Source organism: Gracilinanus agilis, chromosome 3 (assembly GCF_016433145.1).
Source record: "Gracilinanus agilis isolate LMUSP501 chromosome 3, AgileGrace, whole genome shotgun sequence".
Classification (NCBI taxonomy): Eukaryota; Metazoa; Chordata; class Mammalia; order Didelphimorphia; family Didelphidae; genus Gracilinanus; species Gracilinanus agilis.
Genome location: NC_058132.1, coordinates 336,526,256 through 336,549,323, shown reverse-complemented (window position 1 = coordinate 336,549,323; position 23,068 = coordinate 336,526,256). Strand labels below are relative to the sequence as shown.

General features: G+C 47.6%; 1 protein-coding gene across 2 annotated transcripts in view; it reads right to left on the bottom strand.

Moving 5' to 3' along the window:
- Positions 1-9,548: 9,548 nt before the first annotated feature.
- The window catches only part of TNK2 (tyrosine kinase non receptor 2), a 45,989-nt gene continuing 32,469 nt past the window's right edge, over positions 9,549-23,068 (bottom strand). The window contains exons 10-15 of one of the 2 annotated variants that reach the window (XM_044670015.1): positions 16,810-17,004; positions 14,530-14,621; positions 13,493-13,537; positions 11,356-12,743; positions 11,102-11,197; positions 9,549-10,913 (exon numbers count right to left, since the gene is read on the bottom strand). In XM_044670015.1, coding sequence (XP_044525950.1) covers positions 10,671-10,913; positions 11,102-11,197; positions 11,356-12,743; positions 13,493-13,537; positions 14,530-14,621; positions 16,810-17,004 — 2,059 coding nt within the window. In that variant the 3' untranslated portion in view covers positions 9,549-10,670. The remainder of the gene's footprint in view (positions 10,914-11,101; positions 11,198-11,355; positions 12,744-13,492; positions 13,538-14,529; positions 14,622-16,809; positions 17,005-23,068) is intronic. The other variant, XM_044670014.1, reaches the window with a different exon arrangement.

Below are 23,068 nucleotides of genomic sequence, written 5' to 3'. Positions count from 1 at the left end.
CAAGACCTATTTCCATATTATTAGTATTTGCAATAGAGTAATCGCTTAGTCTACATCCCCAATCATCCCCATAGAACATGTGATCAAGCAGTTGTTTTTCTTCTGTGTTTTTCCTCCCACAGTTCTTTCTCTGGATGTGGATAGTTTTCTTTCTTGTAAGTCCCTCAGAATTGTCCTGCGTCATTGCATTGCTGTTAGTAGAGAAATTCATTATGTTAGATTGTGCCACAGTGTATCCGTCTCTGTGTATAATGTTCTCCTGGTTCTGCTCCTTTCATTCTGCATCAATTCCTGGAGGTCGTTCCAGTTCACATGGAATTCCTCCAGTTCATTATTCCTTTGAGCACAATAGTATTCCCTCACCACAATTTGTTCAGCCTTTCCCCAATTGATGGACCCCCTCATTTTCCAATTTTTTGCCACCACAAAGAGCACGGATATAAATACTTTTGTACAAGTCTTTTTCCTTATTATCTCTTTGGTTGGATCAATTCATAACCCCACCAGCAATGCATTAATGTCCCAATTTTACCACATCTCCTCCAACATTTATCACTTTCCTTTGCTGTCATATTAGCCAATCTCCTAGATGTTAGGTGGAACCTCAGAGTTGTTTTGATTTGCATTTCTGATTATGAGATTTAGAATAGGACCTTTTTTTTAAAAAGTCATTTTTTAAAGTAATTTTTAAGTCACTTAAGTATTTAAGTCAATAAGACCCTGGGCAAGTTACTTAATACCAGTTTCCTAGTCGTTATTGTTCTTCTGTCTTAGAACCAATACTCAGTTTTGATTCTAAGTCAGAAGGTAAGGGTTTTTAAAAAATTCACCCTATTTGATTTGACTGAAACCTGTGAGGTCTTTTTAAATCCTGATTCTGTGCCTAGTACATTCTTACCAGGTTTAGAAGATTCCTGTGGTCTGTTGGACAGAGCTTACAATTGGTTTACTTTTGTAGACTTTATTTAAGGATACGCAGAGACTGAATTTAGCAATCTCATAATGGGCCTGGGCAGCCACAGCTGCTGCTCCTTAAAATCCCTTTTGCCCCAGAGTCTCCCAAAATGTCAGCGACATGACAGCTGGAACTGGGAACCTATTCCATGTGGGCTGGGATACCTTGAAGGGACCCTCCTCTTTCAAAAGAGTGGAGGTGGGGATTGTGGCTGAAAAAGGAACTCCAGACCAAGAATCGCGTGTGTCAAAACTTGACTTGAACTTATCCTGGTTCAGCCACTGTTTACTCCTACAGTGTTACTCCATCCTGGGTTCAAGTACCAGGTACATTTCTAAATGGATTCCTACATCTAGCCACCCCTATTTCTATAAGCGCAGCCTGGAGAAGAGTCAGAGAAGGAGGGGAATCAAGAATCTGAAAGACTCTCTTGTGGATGGTCCAAGGATTAAACTTGTTCAGCAGGGGTGGCTGGATGGCTCAGTGGATTGAGAGCCAGACCTGGAGATGGGAAGTCCTGGGTTCAAATCACATGCATCCTAGCCCTTACTGCTCTTCTATCTTAGAATTGATACAAAAACAAAAGGTGAGGGTTTTAAAAAAAAATCTGGTGAAACTGATCATTCTCTGGCTCCACCAGTTTGGTATTCCTGTCAAAAAAAAAAGGAAATAAGGCTAAGTCTGGCCTGATTTGTTCTCCACCAAGCTTTTTGTGATCATCACTTCCTTTTAAAGACTCTTAAACAGGCCGGGTTAGGCGTTTATCCTTTCTACTAATTTTGTGTGGATTTGGGGCTTTGCTCTAATAATCCGAGGGTCTGACTGCACACAGAGAGCTGATTTGGAAATAACTCCCACATCATGCAACCAGTTGTTTGCTGTCTGTTAAGATTACAGTTTCATTTCACAGAACAAGGAGGGATCTCCCATTTAGAGATCTAAATTTATGTTTAGAAAAGGTCGAAAAACTGTGATTATTATTATCATTTTGTCTCCTTTTCCTCCATTCTCCCATGATCACTACAGAAGCAGAAGGGGCTGCATGGAACTAGAGGATCATTTTGGGGATCACCGTGGCCAAATAATTCATCACCTAGTCACTTTTCCAGCATGAAAGACCCTGCAGAAGTTTGTGCTCTATGAGTACGGATTTCAAGAATTCATGATGAGACACTGGAGAGTTTTCATAGAATGATAATAATTGGGATTGTAGAGGAACAGAGGCAAACACTATAGATATACATAATATGTGTTAGTATGGACCCATTTAATAAGTAATCATATCTCTTTCACCTGTATTTTTTTCATCTTTGGTGACTAAATATTTTGTGAGATATATTTTTATTGTGAAACTGACTCATAGCTTTGAAACCTAACTCAAAGCAGTCTCCTGATTTCTTTCCCCCAACCCAATTGGTGAGACACTCTCAGATTCCAACTCTATCACGTAATACAATTAGGTCTGGATTAGTGAAAATAATATTTTTGAAGCAGTTGGATTATTCTAACCCAGGCTGCCTATTCCCATTAAGCCAGAATCAATGACTATATCTTACTTAATTATAACTTTGAATAGTGTGAATTCAAATACCTGTTACCATTTAAGGGGATTCATTGTTCATGTTAATCAGCACCTGGCTGTAATGTAGATTAAAGTTATGAGAGGAAGTGGGGTTAGAATGCTGGAGTCAGGAGGACCTGGATTACAAATCCTACCTCTGACACTTACTAGCTGGGTGACTCTGGATGAGTCACAGCTTCTGGGTATCTTAGGCAACTTCCCTAGGAGGAAATGGAATTCTGAAGTAATAGAATCATCCTGAGTGATGAAATTATAGGTACTTTGAGAATTCTGGCATATTTACCCAGTTTTGTGTCTTTTTTGTCCATTTGACTATACACCCCTTGGGTTGAATGGCCTTCCGGGTTGGCTGTTGTTTTATTTTGATTATTGTGACCCATTAAACAACCCAAGGTGCTACTGATGTGGGAACTCTACCTCTGTAGACATTAGGTTAAATGATAGATCAATTTTGTTTTTGTTACCATTATCAACAATTTATTTTGATGAGGATGATGCTAAAACTTCTAGTGTATTCTTTATTTGGGGAGACACCTTTCCTAACTAAAATAAGCACATATAAAGTATAATTATACTTTATATAGGTATATAGGTAGGTATCCCAGTGGATAGAGTGCCAGACTGGAGATTCAGCAGGCTCATTCTTCTAGAGCCTTCAAATTTGGCATCAAGACACTTACTAGCTGTTTGACTCTGGGCAAGTCATTTAACCCTGTTTGCCTTAGTTTTCTGGTCTGCTTAAAAAAAATGATCTGGAAAAGGAAATGACAAAATTCCAAGTAGGGTCAAAAAGAGGTAGATACTACTGAACAACAACAGGGAAAGTATGATTTATTTAGGGGAATTAGATAGTAAAGTGGATAGAGTCCTGGGCCTGGATTCAGGGACAGGAGTTCAATTTTTAATTCAGATATCTTCATGACCTAGGGCAAGAAACTTAGCCTTGACTTGCCTTAGTTTTTTCATCTATAAAATGGAGATAATAATGGTACCTACCTCCCAGGGTTGTTGTGAGGATCAAATGAAATAATAATTGCAAAGTGCTTGGTACATAGTAAACACTATATAAATGTTAGTTATTTTAATTTACTTACTCTTTTTTGTTCACATGCTAGAAATAGAATAAGATTTTTCTTTGTAGCTTTTGTAAAAAGCTTTGCTTCCAGCCCTTACCTACCTCCTCCAACACCCATTTTAAGATAACAAGAACATGTTTCAAGGTCTTTCTCAGGATAATTATTAAGACTTCCTCATCAGAGAAAATAGCCACCTTCCATGGTCACTGAAATGATATCTATGTCTCACCCTTCGGCTAATTATGAAAATTATAAATAAAAAAATCATGTATTAAGTGCTCCTATACAGAGTCCTGAGGATACAAAGAGAAAAGTAATCCCCTGCTTTCAAGGAGCTCACATTCTGTGGGAGAGACACACACATGCAAGGTTTTCGTTCCAAGTTAGAGGGAAAGGTCTCCTGGTCTTTAAGGTCCCTTTGTTGCCAGCAGCAGCAAAGTAGATGATAATGCCTTTCCTTTAATGTCATTTCCACTGATAAAGTTATCAGGTTCTGATGTTGAACCATTTGACAGTGCCAAGGACTCTGGAGACAAGAACTTTCTATTTTGGGTCTTTAGTAGCTGTAACCCCAGGAGAAGCTGCCAAGCCCAAGTCTCCTGGGGTTTGCTTCCCAGGATGAGCTAGAAGCATTATTATTCCTAAGGTTCCTGGGTTCAGAAGACTGGCTGTTTCCATTCCATTCCATTATCTATTCAGATATCAGTCCCATATATCTATCCCATATATCTATCAGAGGCTCTGAGGGTCTTGAATGTGAGTGTCAAGGCCAAGTTTACTCAAGGACCAACTGTAATACAAGATGGTCCATAGGTTCAGCTATTAGGTCCACTGGCCAGTCGCCACTTTTAAATCTTCAGGACAATCCAAAAGCAAAGAGCAATCCAGCCTCAAATGTCATTGCTGCCCAAAACGTTTCCTGTGGCCCTAAGAGAGGTGTTGGTGCTTGTCAAAATGTGGTGGTCCAGGAATTCTGCCCAAGCTCAGAAAAGCATGCATGCCCTATCTGGAAGCACCCACATAGGGGTCCTGGTTGGTTTTGTTCTCTTTGCTTGCTATCCATCTGAGATCCACTCACCTGTAATATGTCCTTCAATAAAATCCACTAGAACATATGATGGCAGGGCATTGGGTTTAGCTTTTATATTTTAATGGCATAGAAGCCATATTTACCATATAACTACCCTTTAAGATGCATCTATGCAGAGAAGCATGAGAAGACTCACATGAACTGATGCAGAGTGAAGAAATCAGAACCAATGACTACAACGATGCAAATGGAACAAACAACAAAACAAAAAAATGCACATAATTAAAATAGCCAAACTGCCCCAAAAGAGAGATGAAAATATTCACCTTTCTCAATTTTTTGCAAAGATGGGAAGCTAAGATTATGGAATGCTATCAGACTCATCTCTTTTGTTAATTAATTTGATTGAATGGCCTTCCCCCCCCCTCCCTCTCCCTCTCTCTTTATATAACGAGAAAGGTAAGAAATATTTGGATGTGAAGATGATGTTAAAAAATACAGACATTAAAAAATTTTTTTGACAAGGAAAAAGAAAATATTTGCTGCTGTTAGGGAATGGGCAGAAGAGCTTTATCACCTCTCCAATCTTTGGAATCAGCTCCATAGACCTAGGCCATCCCTTGAGGGTAGTGTCTAACAATACATTGTGTGCAATGATCTTGAACAATCCTGAAAAACCTATGATGGGGAATGCTATCCATCTCCAGAGAAAGAACTATTGGAATCATCTTTCACATAAGTGTATCTTTGGTTTTATTGGGGGTTTTGTATGAGTTTGCTCTTTCAGTAACCAATATGGGAATGTTTTGCATTACAATAAAAAATTTTTAAAACCCATTACCCACAGTAGGAACTATTCAGTGTTTGTTGAACAAATAGATTGGTTCAATCAGTGACTATTTATGGAGATATTGAGATTTTCAGAACTTTCAATAATTTCTGAGGTCAATTGTTCAGAATATTAGAAATCCAGATCACTCCAAACAAGCATTTTATTAAGAAATTATTTTGAGAGGCAGCTAGGTAGCACAGTACATAGAGTACCAGGCTTGGAGTTGGAAGGAGCTGGGTTCAAATCTGACCTCAAATACTGCCTAGCGTTGTGATCTTGGCAAGTCACTTAACTCCAATTGCCTGACCCTCTTCTGCTTTAGAATCAAAAACTTAGTATTATTTATAGGACAAAAGGCTGTAGGGTTAAAAAAACTATTATGAGAAATGCAAATTAAAATAATTCCAAGGTACCATATCATACCTATCAGATTGGCAAATATGACAGAAAAAGAAAATGACAAATGTTGGAGGGGATGTGGGGAAACTAGGACACCAATACATTATTGGTGGAGTTGTGAACTGATCGAACCATTCTGGAGGGCAATTCAGAATTATGTCCAATGGGCTATAAAATTGTGCATGCCCTTTGATCTAGCGATACCACTCTCTACTAGGCTTATATCTCAAAGAGATAAAAGGAAAAGCAAAAGAACCTATTTGTACAAAAATATTTTAACAACTCTTTTTGTGGTGCCAGAGAATGGGAAATTAAGGGGATGTTTTGATTACATCAATTGGGGAATGGCTCAATAAACTGCAGCATATGATTCTGATAGAATACTATTGTACTACAAGAAATGACAAGCAAGGGGGCAGCTGGGTGGCTCAGGGAATTGAGAGCCAGGCCCAGAGATGGGGGGTCCTGAGTTCAAATCTGGCCTCAGACACTTCCTAGCTATGTGACCCTGGGAAAGTCACTTCACTCCCACTGCCTAGCCCTTACCAACTCTTCTGCCTTAGAACCAATACCCAGAATTATATACTTAGAATCTTGTTAATTCCAAGACGGAAGGTAAGTGTTTAAAAAAAATTATATGAAAGAAGGTTTCAGAAAAACCTTGGAAGACTTAAATGAACTAATGCAAAATGAAGTGAGCAGAACCAGAACTCTATACATTGTAACAGCAATACTGTATGATGATCATCTGTGAAGACTAGCAATCACTGGTCTAAGACAATTCCAAAAGGGCTCATGATGAAAAAATGTTACCCTCCTCCAACGAGAACTGATGAATTCTGATGCAGATTGAGTTATATATTTTTTCACCTTATGTTTCTTGGATTTCTTTTTTGCAACATGGCTAGTATGGAAATAAAATTTTGCATGATTTCATAGGTATAACTGATGTTGCATTGCTTGCCTTCTCAGTAGGTAGAGGTGGAGATGAAGAGAATTCAAAATAATTTTTAAATGAATGCTAAAAATGAATGATCACACACATAAAAAGAACCTCTCCACCCACCATCACCCCTCAAAAAAAGAAGCAATTAGGTACCAGGCACTGAGGATAAAAACACAAAAACAGTCCTTGACCTCAAGGAACTTAGCTAGCCAAATTGAATTAATGGGATTGTCAGTAGATTTAATTACATTCATTGGGTTCTAAGAGACCTGGTTTTTTTGCAGTTCACACATGAGCATTTTCTTGAGGAAAAGGGACAATTCAGGAAGTTCTTAGAAGTGAGGGTAAATTCAAGGCCCATAATTTTTACCTGGTGCCTTGGACCCAGAAAGACCAAGCCCTGAACCTCAGGCTTTGCTGATCCAAAGTCAGGATTTTAGAGATTTCAATTCCTCCTGGAAATGTATACAAGGTTCTCAAAACTTCAACTTGAGACACCTAGTCATCAGCCCAGTTTGTGTGACTGCAGGAAACCCGCCTCACACCTCCCTTCATCCCTAAGCCTTTCTCTCTGGGTTCAGAGATCTCCCAGACACGAACCCCAATGACCGTCTCCTTTAGCTGCCATTATGTTAACCGACTTCCCCACTCTGCAATCTATACCTCTTTTTTCCTTTACCCTCTTACCTCTGCAATCAGACTCCAGGCCAAGAGTCTGTGTTTTCTGGTGCTTTTCCACAAGAGGAGAAAGAGCATTGGGGTTTTCATTACCTTATGAAGTAGTGAAGAGAATTGGGGGGGGGTAGTACCAAAGGCCCTGGGTTCAAATGCCACCTGCAGGAGCCTGGGGAAATGACTTAAGCTCTCCATGTGCCACAGGCAATTCTACGACGTCATCAGGGAGGTGGAGGGCATGCGGGTCTGTCAGAATGACTGAGGGTCTGGAGAAAACCACTGGATTCACAGAATAAGAGCTAACGTTAATATTATATATGAAGGTTCGCCAATGATCTCAGACGAGGAAACCAAGGCTTAGAGTAGTTCAAGTAACAGTATGGCCACACAATTAGTCAACAGCTGAGGCAGGATTTGAATTCAGATCTCTCCTAACTCTTGAACCCAGAATGCTTTCCATTCTATCCTCTGGGCGAGCACCACACAGTGAGAAGATGAAGTCTTTGGTTCTTCCTGGGGCAGGCACGGAGCTTAGTAGATAATGATGAGGGCTCCATCCCAATCCCTCTATTTGGGGGAAGGGGTTGATGACATCATGAGAGGTTACTCATCTTCATGGGCTTTAGGGACTGAAAGGTCCCCCACAGCCCAGCCCAGCCACCCCTCCACAGCCGCCTCACGTCGGAGTCATTTTTGCATTCAGGGATGCTCTCTGAAAGCCATCTGTTAGCCACCCACGTTCTTCCAAGGATGCTGAAAAGCAGTGAATCACCGAGTACCAGAGCCTCCCCAGAACCCAAGATGTGAGTCATCCAAAGGGCACCGGTGAGACGCACGCTGGCTGTGAATGAGCAGATTGTCCAGGAAGCGGCGTCAGAGAACAATCCAAGAATTCACTCATGGATGAAGAGGGCGGCGTGCCGAAAGCCTCGAGGAGAGCCCCAACAGCGTCGGGCAGGCCCGTGGAGGGGACGAGGGCAGCAAGGGCAGCAAGGGCAGCAAGGGCAGCAAGGGCAGCAAGGGCGAGAACCTACCTCGACGGGCGGTGCCTGTCGCAGGGAGCCCCCAGATTCGTGGAAGGAAGCATTCCAATATTTTTTGCAGCGTCTCAGACTTAAGTCTATGGCAGCCCGGTCCTAACAAGGGAAGGGCAGGGATTTTTACATACTTTATAGCCGAGGGCACCGACACCCGGAAAGGTGGAGTGACTTTTCCCGAGGTCACACAGCCAGCTGAGTGGGGCTGAGAGACCCGAGGCCGAGTCTTCCTTCTTTTCCCCGCCCAGGCTGGGAGAAAGCCCCGAATGCGGGCTCCCTAAGGGTAAAGGTCTCGCAGCACCAACACCCGGAGCTCATCCCCATCGGAAGCATCCCACTCAAGTGTAAATGGGGGCCACCACACCGGACACTGGCATCCCTGAGGGCTGCACAATGTGAAATATTGTCTGCGTTTTGTTGAATTTCCCAATCAGACGGAGTCGAGGCTACCCTCGGGACTGTTCTGTGGGCCCCGCGGGTCTCCTCTCCCGTAGGAGGTCCTTCGGGCCGGGGCTCTCTCGTAGCTGGCCTTCCCAGATCCTTTCTCAATGTCTCCCCCAACACCTTTGCCCCAGGGGGGCTTCCCTTGTCTGGGCCAAGTCCCTTCATCCAGACAACAGCCCACCATCATCTTCCAGGCCCCTCCCCTGCTGGGGCCACAGGACGAGATCCCTTGGTCTCACACTTTCTCCATGGTGAGCCCCATAGCATCAAGAGTCTAGGGAGGGGGCAGCCAGCTGGCTCAGTGGACTGAGAAATTAGCCTAGAGATGGGAGGTCCTGGGTTCAAGTCCCAGCTGTGTGATCCTGAACAGGTCACATAACTCCAATTGCCTAGCCCTTGGAATACACAGAATTGATTTTAAGATGGAAGATAAAGATTAGGGGAAAAAAATTTTTTTTTAAAGTCTAAATGGGAGGAATAAAGATGGCTGGTCTGGGCGTGGCTGGCATGGAGGGCTCGTGCCAAGTTCTCCCTGCTGCCTAGGAGGCAAAGACACCGCACCGACACCTCAGTAATGTAAAATAGAAACTAATTTTATTTCTCTGGAAGAAGCAGATGTGTGGAGGCAGGACAACAGCAGCAACTTTGGCAACAGAGGTTGTGGGGAAAACACAGAAGAGCAGTGGGGCGATGGAGCGCTGGTCTCCAAGTTAGCTGCCGGCTATTTGTTCCCTTCTGCACATCCTGGGGCTCTGTCCCCGCCCTGAAATTGGGCTTACATCCTCCCTGCCTCCAACATCCTGAAATTCTCGACCTCGAGCGACAGTGGGGCCCCCCATTACCTCAACCCAGGAAGACCATCCACGGGGGGTCTGTATCCTGAGAGCTCTCTCTCCCCTGACAGCCATGCCTGTCCCCTGGCTAGAAAGAGCTCCACCGAGGCGGGCAAGCATCTGGCTCTCATGCCTGCCCTCCTTCCCCCACTGACACCTTCCTTCCACAGGCGTAGGAAGAGGAAATGCCACAGACACAAGCAGACGGGCTCGGGGGTTTCCCCTATAATCTGGTCCCTAAAGGGAAGGGAAGCAGCAGATGGAGACTTAAAGGGCTAGGAGGAAAGGGGGCACTTGTGCCCGGGGCGGCCCCTTGTCCTCTCTCAGGCCAGCACTGAATACCTCCTCACCCCCTTCCCCATGTTCCTTCTGGGTCGTCCCTCTGGAGTGGCCGTGGGAGAAGCGGATGGAGGGAAAGGCTACAACTAGCACTGTGAAAGGGTGGCCCCATCCGAGGCTCCTGCTCCTTCTGGTTCCTCTCTGCCTATCTGAAGAAGTGGGGTGATGGGAGAGAAGGTAGCAGCAGGTTTCCCCAGGCCCCCGGGGGCAGGGGGAAACTACCCCCTCCCTGGCCCTGGCCATGCAGGACAGGCTCAAACGATCCTTCAGGCAGACTAACAGGACCCCCCCTTAAGTCAGACTCTCCGGCTCCCCAGACCTGCCGTCAGCGCCTGCAAGAAGAGAGGGGTTGCATGCTTGGGAGAGATCAGCGCCGAGCAGCTGCCTTCTATTCGGGGTCCTCCTCTCCCCTGACCCACAACCCCCATTCCCAGGACTTTCTGCTGAGACTTGCCCTCACGCTCTGAGCTTTGGGGACCGCTCGCTCGCCTGGGGGTTTCCCTGAACCTGGGGAAGGCGCGGCTAGCCTTTGGGGAACGCTGGCTCCCTGTGCCTAAAGGGCCCTGCTCCCTGGGGTCCATCGGGCTGGGCAGAGAAGGCAGGAAGAACTGGGGCAGACCAAGAGAGGAACACATACTTATGGTGGGTGGGACCACAGGAATCTAGCAGGTGGCAGCCAGCCTGCTCCAGGTTCCAATCAAACATCTCCAACACCTTATGGCACTCCTGCCTTGGCCGCAGACCCAGGCCAAAGAGCTGTTCCACCTGTTGGGAGGGTGAGGAGGGGAAGAGCAGAAAGGGCATTGAGGTGTGCCAGGGGCACACCAGGGGCAGCAGATAAGGTACGAGGGGCATCGTACAAGTTAGAGGAGCGGAGGAGAGCTCAGGAGTTGGGTGGTGGGAGAGCCAGCTTCCAAAGGCTCTTGGGAGCTGGAGGGGGCAAGGGATGGTACCTTCAGATACTGAACAGCCCTCGGAATGCTCCAGTTGTGGTTCTGCAAGGCCGCCTGGCACTCCTCTGTGGTCACCCCATGCACCATGGCCTGGACCTGGGCACACCCCCACCGCTCTCTGTCAGGACTGCTCGTGGGGCTGGGCACCAATTCTGAGGGTCCCCTGCTCCAAGTGTCCCTTTTCAGAACCCCTGCTGAAAGGCCCCGCTCCCCTGACCTCCTCCCTCCCCGACACTCTCCCACCCAGGACTCACCATCTGTATCTTGTCTGTGGGCCGCCCAGCCTCCAGCCCATCCCCTGGGCAGCCCTTCACCAGACGGGCGGATGCCCTCAAGGATGGGGCGCGGGCACCTGTGTTGCTATTGTTGGCTGAGAAGTTGGCCTTAGGGTCAAGGGTGGCCTGGGGCATGGGCCTCACAGTAGCGGTGGGGGCAGCGGGGGCCGGTGTGCTGGGGGGCGGCAGCAGCAGAGGGACGGGGATGGAGGGAGGCTCTTCCTCGGGGCTCTGCGCCTCCTGCAAGAACCGCTGGTATCTCTCCAGGTAGGGGGGCCGCTCCGGAAGCAGGTAATAATGTGTGTTGCTGATCTTCTTGCCATCTCGGACGATTGGCAGGATGCAAGGCCCTATCCGAGGGCCAGGGGCCTGGATCACTTGGGGTGTGGCATATTTGGGGTCAGAGCCAAAGCTCTGGGTGGTAGGCATGGCCTTCCCAGGGGAGCTGGAAAGCCGAGGGGGCAAGGGAGATCCGCCAGACAGTGCCAAGGGGCTGGGGGTCCGGGAGCCCTGGGGGGAGAAGGGCTCCCTTGGGGGGATCTGAGGGGGTGGGGCCGCCCCCCTCCACCGTCCAGGCTCCTCTTCACCCCCTGAGGCTGGAGACAGTTCCCCTGAGCGGCAGCCTAACTCACTTCGCTGTCGTGTGGGCCGAGGTGGGATTGGCACTCTGGGGGGCACCTGGGGCTTGTCTTCTCCACCCAAGCCAGGGCTCGGAGTGGAGGCCAGAGATGAGGATGGCACCTGCAGCTGGCGCATGCACTCCTGCTGGAGAGCCTGGAAGATCTCCGCAGTCTGTAAGGAGTTAGGGGGTTTGGTCCCTCCTTGGGGTGGGAGGAATAAATTGTCTTCCAGGGGTGGAGGGGGCCGCCCAGCCTCAGGCACAAAGGCATAGTTGGTCTCTCCATGGGGAGGCCCCTCGGGGGTTCTGGCCCCAACCAGGGTGCTGTTGATTGAGCACACCTCGAAGTCATCTTCATCCTGGGCCACGTCATCATAGGCTGGGGGTGGGGGCAGTGGGCGGGTATCCCAGTCTACCACAGGCGTGGGGTGCAAGGGCCTAGGAAGTGCCCGGGTGGGGCTCTGCGGGGGTGTTTTGTCTAGCAGTGAGCAGGCATCCATGGCCAACTGGGCAAGAGAGGGGGCGCTGGGCTTCGGGCACAGGCTAGACAGGGAAGGCGCTGTGAGTTCGTCACCAAAGTCGATGAGGGACACTTCACCCCCGCCCCGGCCTGTCTTGGTGCCTGGCACTCGGGCGGAGGGCTTCACCAGCCACAGGCCCCTGGGGAGGCCCGGCTTCCGAAGACAGAGACGCTTGAGGTCAGTGGACAGTGGGTCCTGATCGTCGCTGACTGGGTCGTAAGTAGGCTCTGTGGGACACAGGGGAAGGAGGGTCCCCCGGGAAGGGGATGTCAGGATTCAGCTCTGACATTTCTTGGGGTAGGGAGAGGAAAACCCAAGCAGCCTCCCTCTACCCAGCGGGGCAGAATCTAACCCACGCCCACCCACCCAAGCCAGGCCCCTCACCTGCATCCAAGCAAGGATGGGCAGATCCAGCAAGGACCTAACAGAGCCAGGGTCTCCAGCCCACCATCACCTACTTCTGACAGAATTCTCAACCCCACACCCCCCCTTGAGGTTTTCTCTGCCAAGAGTGGATCTCTCTCCAAAGCTATGGCCAGCAGGCCCTCTAAGACCACTTCCATTTCCCATCATCCCCATCTCCTGACCCACCCACACACCACACGCAAGTTAGTGCAAGGTGGGGAGGGAGAATGAGCATGGCGGGGGCTCCCAGGGGAAACGGCAGCAAAAGGAAACAGCATCCCTACTCTCTGGTGGAGCTTTGTTCATGAGAACAGACTATGAGTCTTTGGCACCTCAGTCTGAGGTTTGGGGGGGACAGGAGATGAGATTCTCAGAGAGAAGGATGCCAAGCACCAAAGAGAGGCCAAGTCATGCCGGGGGATGGTAATGGGAAGCTCACAGCACACTCCCTCCTCCCCCTTCCCCCATGTCAGCCCCTGCTGTGTACCTTCAAGAAGGAGAGGAGTTATGAGAGAACAGAGGGGACAGGGGCAAGGCCCAGGGCATCGAGGATGAGAACGGCCCCACTTACTCTGAGTGAAGATGGCGGGCTGAGGCGGGCGAGGCGGAGGCTCCCCTGGAAGAGAGGCCATGGGGACAGGGCAGAGGCAGGAGATGGGAGACATAAGGGAGGAGGGTGAAAAAAAGAAGACAGAGATTGGAAAGAAAGAAGAATGAAGAGAGGAGAGGAGAGAGAGAAAAGAGGAGGCAGAAAAGATAGGAGAGAGAGAGGAGGGGAGAAAGGAGAAGAGTCAAGAGGGAAGACACACAGGAAAAGAGAGGGGGAAAGAGAGGAAGAGAAAGAGGGGAGATGGGGAAAGGAAGGGACACAGAAAGGGTAGAAAAGAAGGAGGAGAGATGAGGAAGGTGAGGGAGAGGAGAAAGAAGAGACAGGGAGAGAAAAAGGAAAAAGAGAACAGAGAGGGACCAACAAGCAGGAGAGAAGGGAAAAGAGAGATGGAGGAGGGAAGGAAGAGAAGAAGAAAGGGGATGGGAGAGAGGGCAGAAAGGGGGCAGAGATGGGGAAAGAGAAGAAAAGAAGGGAAGGGGAAGAAATGGGGGTGGGAAGGGGAGAGACGGAGAGAGGAGATGGGAAAAGGTGAGCAGGAAATGAGATTGGTTAACATGCATCTGGAGAGGTGAAGGGCAGTGTAGCTCCCGGAGGTAGGTGAGCGGGAGGCTGGTGCCTGAGAGGGAGCCTTAGGTAGGACGGTGCAGGATTAGAAGGCATCATGAAGAGCCAGGGAATGAAGCCCTTGTGCTAAGCCAGTGAGGGGAGGAGGGGCACAGAGCATGGGGGAGGGGCTGGCAGCAAGTACAGGGATAATCCAGGGCCATGTCCAAATGATGCCCACCACTGGCGGATACAAGAAGAGCCAACACCAGGTGCCCCACTTGTAGTTGGGAGGATCAGGGCCAAAGCTGACCCACCTGCTGCTTTCACCCCAGCCCTGAGCCAAGGCGACCAGCATGGAGGCGTCCTTAGGAAGAGGCTGCCCACTCCTTCCTATCCAAAGCCCCGGGGGATGGAATGGGGAGGGGGCATCCTGGGGAGGAGAGGACTCTTACTTTTGACCCTTCCTAGAAGCTGCGTGGGGCGGGAGGTGCTCAGCTCCACTGCTAGCAGGTCGGGAGGATCCATCGGGTTTCCCAGATATAATCTGTAGAGAAAACCAGAGCAGCGTGCTTGTGAGCAGAGGCAGACCAGGGGAAGCTTTGCTCCTCGTTCTTCCCCTGATGGGAGAGGGGTAAGAACAGAAACATGAGGGAAGGATCCAAGGAGGCAGCAGCAGCAACAGCAAAGCATGCAGACTAAAAGGGACCTGGGGAAGAAGCGGGATGTATTTCTCCCAGTCCCGGGAAAACAGAGGTTCTTAATCTTTTTTATGTGTAGGGCACCTCTAGCAATCTGGTCAATCAGTCAATGAATCATGTTTTAAAATACATAAAATAAAATATGTAGGATTACAAGGGAAACCAATTCTATTGAAATATGGTTCATCAAAATGCTAAAAACAAACAAATAAAAATCCAAGTTCATGGACCCAGGTTAAGAAATGTTACCATAAAGGAAAGAGGGACATGGGTTCTAACACTGGTTCCATCACCAACAATGTGATCTCTGATGAGCTACTTTCCTTTCCTCTTTAGGCCTCAGCCTCCCCAGCTGTAAGAGGGGGTATATACTAGGCTTAAAAAACAAACAAACAAACAAAAAAAAACAAAACCTACCCTTCCATCTTAAAATCAATACTATGCATTGGCTCGAAGGCAGGATCACACAGGTAGGAAGTGTCTGAGGCCAAATTTGAACCTAAGACCTCTCATCTCTAAGTCTGGCTCTCTTATCACTGAGCCACCTAGCTGTCCCCAGACTAGACTATTTCTAGGGTCTCGCTCTTCCTTTTCTGACAAGCTAAGATTCCATGGCTAAGAGATAGGAGCTGGAACAAGGAGGCAGGGGGCCTCAATCTCCGCCTGTCAGTATCTGGGCCTTAGTCACTAAGGCTGATTAATGCCCTAAGGAATGGGGCTGGGTCCACCCTGTCATGCCACACCACATGAGGCATAGGGCAGAGGGCAACAATGAAGCAGAGCGCTGTGCCCCCTCTTTGCAGAACTCTTCCAGTCCTTGCTACCCTGTGTCCCATATTCCACAGAGAACAGGGTGCACCTCGTAGAGGTGGGCTCTCAGAAAGGACCCAGAAACACAGCATCCTTAGATCCTGAAGCCAGAACAGTACCATGGAAAGATAGCTGGATCTAGATTCAGAGGATCTGGGTTGAAATCCCAGCTCTGCTGCTTCCTCCCTGTGTGAACCTTGGCCAGTCACTTAATTTCTCTTCCAGTTCTCATATGTGAAAGGAGGGGGTGGATGACCCATGAAGGAGTCAGAGGACACTGAGAGACAACCCAGATCATGAACATTTTTGATGGTTCTGACAGGCCATCCAGGATGTGGTTAATCAACGTCTATCTTCTCTTACTGACTCTGGCCCTCTCTCCAGATTGACAGAGGTCCTTGTACAAACCTGGGGTCCTCTAGTACTCCACAAGTCTGTTCTCCCCCAGAGCCTGAGTACAAGAGGCTGACTGTGCAGGGTTTCTATTGTCTGGAACTGATTAGTATCAAAAGGAAATGATAAGGGGCACAGTGGAGAGAATACCAGGAACAGAGTCAGGAGGAACTGGATTCAAATCCAGACCCTTCTACTTGTGTGACCCTGGGTAAGTCACTTATTTGTGTTTACCTAGCCCTTGCTTGCCCCTCTGTCTTAGGGTTGTTACTAAGACAGAAAGTAAGGGGTTAAAAAAAATGAAATGAAATGCAGTACTAAGGAAAGCAGAATGAGAAAAACTCTGGAAAGAAAGGGGCAAAGGTGGGCAGACTCTCTGAGTTATCCCGTCCTTCCCCCATGACTACACAGGCTGTATGGCCACTCTCTTCACCTTCCACCCCACCACCCCAAATCCTTAATGTGACCTCCTTCTCTTGAGCTTAATGGAGGGCTTCCCATATTCCTTGTGAGCAATGAAAACTGGATGAGGAAAGGAGAAGAGAGAGATGAGTAAGGGGCTGTGCGAAGGGGACCCAGGGTCAAGAACTGGAGGGAAAAACAATGAAGATATGGGGGGAGGAGAGGAGGGGAAGAGACAGAGATATTCAGAAAGAGGATAAAACAGAAAACCTAGAGGAGGGATATATAAGGGAGCTGGTCTTTAACTGACCTAATCACCAAAAAGGAACTAGACAATGAAGTATACAACTACCTGTAAAGTGCAGGTGAGTCACAATCCATGCCCCTTCCCCAGTGAGGGGCCAGTTGCACCTCCAGGCTGATACTTACTCATCGATCTTGTCTGGGAATCCCCAGCAGTGTCGGGGGTCACTGTCGCCATGGCCAGTATGGATGAAGCTGTTCTGGAGGGGCTGGCTGATGTCGTGGGCTGACAGCCCTGCCACGGAGGTCACGGCGTTTCTCGGGAAGGGCCCCACGCACAGCGTCCTAGTATTCTGCCCACGCCACCAGTAATTCTCCGCCCTGTCAAGCCCAAAGGGAGATGGTTAAAAACCAAGGGACAACTGGACGGTTCTGGCTATGCTCATGCTCGGTTCTGCCTAGTTTGTCAGACCCAAAGGTATATGGCAGGGTCAGGCACTGAAATGGGACCACTGACCAACTCACCACCCTTTCTCCCTCCAGCCACAGGCTCAGAAGGAAAGCCAAGACACATACTACCCCCTACACAAATTCTAACTCTAACATACACTCTCTCTCCTTTTCTCTGGACAGGTGTGGCCTACTTTGACCACCCAATTTTATTCAGTACCCCTGGGATATGAAAAAGCTGCTGGAGATTTTTTTTTAATTCTAATTTGAGCTGGAGTGAGAGAAGAATAACTTGCTTAAAAAAAAGATTCCTCTGGCTTTCCTCCTAGGTGCTACTCCCACTCCCCCATCCCCTGTCAAATTCAAACCAGCGCCAGGAGATTTCCTCCCTAGCAGCTCTGGAGAGGATGGGCAAAGTAGAAAGTTCAGGAATCAGACTGACATAATCTCAAAGTCTGATAAGATCTTACAGGTCACAGGACACTTGACAGAAAAGCCAGAAGACACTTAGATAGAATGTAATCCAATGACCTTATTTTAGGTATATTCAGACCTGGTAAAGTTCAACTTGACTTGCCAGAGATCACAGAGCTGGTTAAGCTGCAGGGCTGGGATTTAAACCTATCTCTTTTGATTTCAAATCCAGGATTCTTCCTGCTTGGCAACTCAGTAGATAGAGCGTGCCTGGAGTTAGGAAGACCTAAGTAGTAATCTAGCCTCAGACAATTTACTTGCCGTGCGACTCTGGGCAAGTCACTTCACCTCTATTTGCCTCAGTTTCCTCAGCTGTAAAATGGGGATAATAGCACCTACCTTCCAGGGTTGTGGTGAGGATCAAATGAGATCACATTTGTAAAGCAATTAGCAAATGTAAAGTGAATGTTGCTGTTCAGTCATTTCAGTCACGCCTGACTCTGTGAACCCATTTGGAGTTTTCTTGGCAAAGATACCAGAATAGATTGTCATTTCCTTCTCCAGTTTATTTTATAGCTAAGGAAACGGAGGCAAACAGAATGAAGTGGCTTGTCCAGGGTCATGCAGTTGGGTCTGATGCTATATTAGAACTCAGTGTGCCATTTTGCTAACTGTATCTACAAGGTATTTAATAAATGCTTGGGTTCCTCCCCCATTCCATTATATTAGAATAATTTCTCATCCAACAGAGGAAGCCCTGATAAATAGCCATCTAGGCTCTGTTTGAATACTTCCAAGGATAGAGAGTTCATTACCATTCCACTTTTGGTGGACCAGTCTGGTTTCTAGAAAGCTCTGTATATTGAGGCAAAAGCCAATTTCCTGGATTATCAAACTATGCTCTACATCTACTCTGAGGGGACCAAAGAGAACAAATCAAACTGCCTGCTTTCCCCATGACTACCTTCAGCCAGCCATGGTGCCCACAAGCCCAAGTCTGCTCCTCACCCAGCCCAACATCCCGAGGGCTTCATTCAATCATCATACGACATCACTGCTCAAACTTCACCCTCTCCCCCTGCTATCCCGATCACCCAACTGATAAATTAAAAATATAGTGCAAAGATCTGATAACAGTATTCCAGATTAGAAAAGTCAGTCTATAGCAAATTTTTAGCAAAACTATTACCTCTCTTCTGTTGAGGCTATTCTATTAATGCAACTAGGCGGTGCAGAGGATAGAGCCCCTGACCTGTAGTCAGGGAGACTCATTTTCTTGCGTTCAAATCTGGCATCAGACATTCACTAGTTGTGTGACCCTGGGCAAGTCACTTCACTCTGCCTCAGTTTTCTCAATTGTAAAATAAACTGGAAAAGAAATGGCAAACTATTCCAGTATCTCTGCCAAGAAAATCCCAAATGGGGTCACAGAGTCAGACACAACTGAAAAAAACATGTACCAAACACTGTGCTAAATGCTTTACAAATTCGATCTCATGTGAACTCATGACTCTAGAAGGCAGGTGCTATTATTACCCCTATTTTAAACTTAAGGAGCTGAGGCAGTATCTAAGTGATTTGCCCAGGTTGTACTATTAGTAATCTGGCCTGAGGCTAGATTTGAACTTAGACCTTCCTGGCTGCAGGCCCTGTCTTCTACTACACTATTTATCTAACTAAACTATCACCTAAAGATTTCTCTAAACAGAACTATTAAAGTTGGATGCCCGAAGGAAGGCCAGGGTTTATTTATTTAAATTTGGAGAAGAAAGCAAGGACTTGGAAGTTCTCACTCTGACTTTCCAACCTGGGGTCCTGCAGTGATTGATATGAGTAATGCCAAGACATGCATTACTCTGGGAAAATCACCTAACTCCCCAGAGATTCCCCTCACTCCTTTAAGTCCTTACTTCCTGTCCAAATAACAACTCTTAAGACAAAAAGGCAAGAGCTAGGCAAATGTGGTGAAGTGGCATTTCCAGGGATGTTATACCTCCTTGTTTAAGGAATTCCTCTGTTGGATGGGAAATTAATCTGATGTAGTGTAATGGGGGGGAGGCCAAAGGGGGCAGGTGGACCCAAGCATTTATTAGGCTAGGAAGTATCTGAGACCAGCTAAAAAAGGCCTTAAATCATCTAGTTCGACAGCATGCCCCCATCCTCAACTTTACAAGTAACTGCGTCCCAAAACAGTAATTTGTCCAAGGACACACAGACAACAAGTATTGGTGCTAGGATGTAAAGCCAGGTCTTCTGACTCTAAATATCTGTAAAAGGAATGTTCCCATGAAGAACCTATTCCTTAAAGAACAAAATCAAGTCCAGAAACCCTATTATAGCCCACAGGCAGCACTCCAGGATTAGCCCAAATAGTACTAGAGTAGACAGAACTTAACATTCGTTATATATATATATGTATATATATATTTTTTAATGTCTGAATTCTTTTTTTTTTCACTTGATATTCAATGCCCTTAGGAAGTAAGTAGGGTAGGTATTACCTACCCTCTTGCCCATTTTAAAGATGAAAAAACTGAGACTCAGGTCAAGTGACTTGCCCAAGGTCACACTGGATTGTACGCAATAAGATTGCAGCCCACAAGTTCCAAGTCCAAAGGCTGGACTCTGTCACACTAGATGCCTTACAAGAAACAAGTTAGCTTTTTCTCCACCACTCCTCCCACAGTCTCATCTTGAATCCCTAGACATCACCACCCTATGATTAACACTCCAGTCCTCAGGGTGGGAGAACAAGAAAGGACAAAGGGAGAGGGTGACACCCCCCATCCTAAAATAAAAAGCTTCCCACAGGCAGGGGAGAGACCACCCCATAGTGCTCCAGAGCCAGAGGATTGCCACATGAAAACCAAGGGTGAGGCAGGAATGTTTCTGAGAAGCCCACAGACTTTCCTCTGTCTTTTCCCATGCCAACCCCCCCACCCCAATCCATCCTTTGCCAGCCCCCTGGGACTGAGTCCTCTCATTCCTCCCCACCCCCACTCCTGGGGCCCATTTCTCCTCCTGTCTCTATCCTAGGCCAATGAGTCACCTGGAAGTTTGACCCTGTCGTCTACACCACCTAAGAGTTATTCATTAACACATGTGAGAAATGGAAGGAAGCCAAAAGCAAAAAAACAACAAAAAAAAAACCTTGTGGGTTTTTTTGGAGGCTGAGGAGATGAGAGAGATGTTAGACTCCTTCCTGGGTTAAAACATTAGTGCTGTTCCACTTGTCCAGGTCACTTAGGCTCCTCCTTGTTTCATTTGTGTCCCATTCTCCCCACCCTTCCCTGACCTCTGCTAGCCCCAAAGGCCTGGCCCTGGCTCATCAAACTCTCAATACTTCCTTTTCTTTATTTCTGGTCTTTATTTGTCTCTTTCCTCCTTCCCTCCCCAGGAACAGACAACCCCAACTCCAACAACTGCCTGCCAGGTTTCCTCCCTTTTCTGGCCATAATTTCAGCTATGGTCCCATGGGACGCCCAAAAAGGCCAACCCTTCACTGATCTGTCCACAGAAGAGGTGGTTTGCCCACCCAACACCACTTTGCTCCTCCTCTCCTCCCCGGCCACATGACGACAAGAATGATGGAGGCAAGACTCCAGTTAAGGCTTTTGCCCAAGTGACAGAGACCATGAAACAGGCACTAAGAATCCTGGTTCCCAGGCTCCACTGCTGAGGGTTCTGACCTAAACCCTGCCTACTGGCCCTGGGGCTGCGGGTTCTAGTTTCAGTGCACGTTATGGGAATTACTTCCTAAAGGGACTTCAGGGAATGACTTCCCAAATGAAAGAGTGAAAAGACTGAAAGTTCTTTCTAAGCCTCAAACGGTGATATAAATTCAAGCCTTTTCATTCATGTTGCTCACCCACCTATAGTTCTCTAGCAGTTAGTGGAACAGAGGATCCTGATGAATAAAGAAGTATTGAATCAAACTCCTTTAAGACCCCATAAGCATATTCTCTTCCCTCAGTCCACTATCTCCTGTCCTTCCAGTCACTCACTTACTCCTCCTCCCTGGCCTGTTAAGTGGGGCAGCCCTGCTCTGAGGAGGCCTGACTCTGGGGTTCAGCCATCCATGTTTCCATGGCAACTGGAGAGTCAGCCCTACCAGCCAAGCAGTGCCACTGCAGAGAAGCCGACAGAGTCCCTAAATGAGTATGAAGATGGCCCAGCACCTCCCACCTAACTAGAGTCTCTCTCACCACCCCCACCTCAATCCCATACCCTTCAGAATCCTAGGCTAGAGATGGGCCCAGAGGCGGCCTTCAAATAAGGGGAAACTGAGGCAGAGGCTGACAACAGCCCAAGGACCACTCTCCTCCCAGCTAAGTAAAGGAATGGACCATGACACACTGTGTATAACCCTTTATCTCTCCATTACCAATTGAATCAGGTTGACTACACTAATGTTTCATCCTTTACAAGTGCTCTCTCTCCCCCTCTCCTCTCTTTCTCTCTTCCCCTCTTCCTCTTTCTCTCTCCCCTTCTCCCTCTTTCTCTCTTTTTCTCCCTTCCCCTCTCCTCTCATCCTCATCCTTTCTTTTTTGCTTTTCCTCTCTCAAGATTGGATCCTGACAGAGTTACCACCCTATGTTCCACAAGACAGGTTACTCAAGTTCATGCCATTCTAAAGACCTCACAGCCACTGCTTCCTACATTTTTTTAACCCTCACCTTACATCTTAGAATCAATACTGTGTATTGTTCCAAGGCAGAAGAGCAGTAAGGACTAGGCAAAGGGAGTTAAGGGACTTGTCCAGGGGCACCCAGCTAGGAAGTATCTGAGGCCATATTTGAATCCAGGACTTACCCAAGGCCTGGCTCTCAATCCACAAAGCCACCTAGCTACCCCCGCCTCCCCAACTCTTATGCTAAGTTTTTGCTTTTACATCCTAAGTCCTTAACCAACAAAGTCTTCTCCATCCCCAAATGGTCCCTTGTTCCCATAGCCCATCTACTCACAGAGAGATTCAATTGGAAAGATAATCACCTTTTTGTCTTATTCCACCCTTCCTCTACCTCTTTGCCAGCAATTCTTCTAGATCCCTTACCCATTAAAAACTGTATCTTGAAGGAACATTTGGGTCCTGAGGCTTTGAGCATCCCAGACTACAATGCAGGGCACCAGAAAAAGACCCCAAAGGGAGAAATACCTACCCCACCCTCATTTCCTGCCTCCCTCCCAAAGAAACTGAATGACAAGAGGAACAGTCCCAGGAACAGACAGTACCAAGGACAGAGAAAAGCCATTAACAAGGAGCCATGGAGAATGAGGCAAAGAAACACACATATAACAACCAAAGTGGATAAAGAGAGTCAGCCGCCTAGATAATCCCATACAAACAAAGAGAATGGTCTCACTGGCTGCTCTGGCCTCAGTCCCCTTCACCTCCCACTTTCTGATAAGATCCAGGAGCTAAAAGCAAGAAGCTTTGTGTCCCGGCCAGTGTTGGTGGCTCCCTGGAAAGCCTCAAGCCCACGCCGTAGGCTGCCAGGCAGCAGCAAAGGCAGCTGGAGCTGCCCGGAGAAGCAGGACGGAAGGGTGGAGCAGAGTGATCCCACAACTGCCCTCCCAGGAG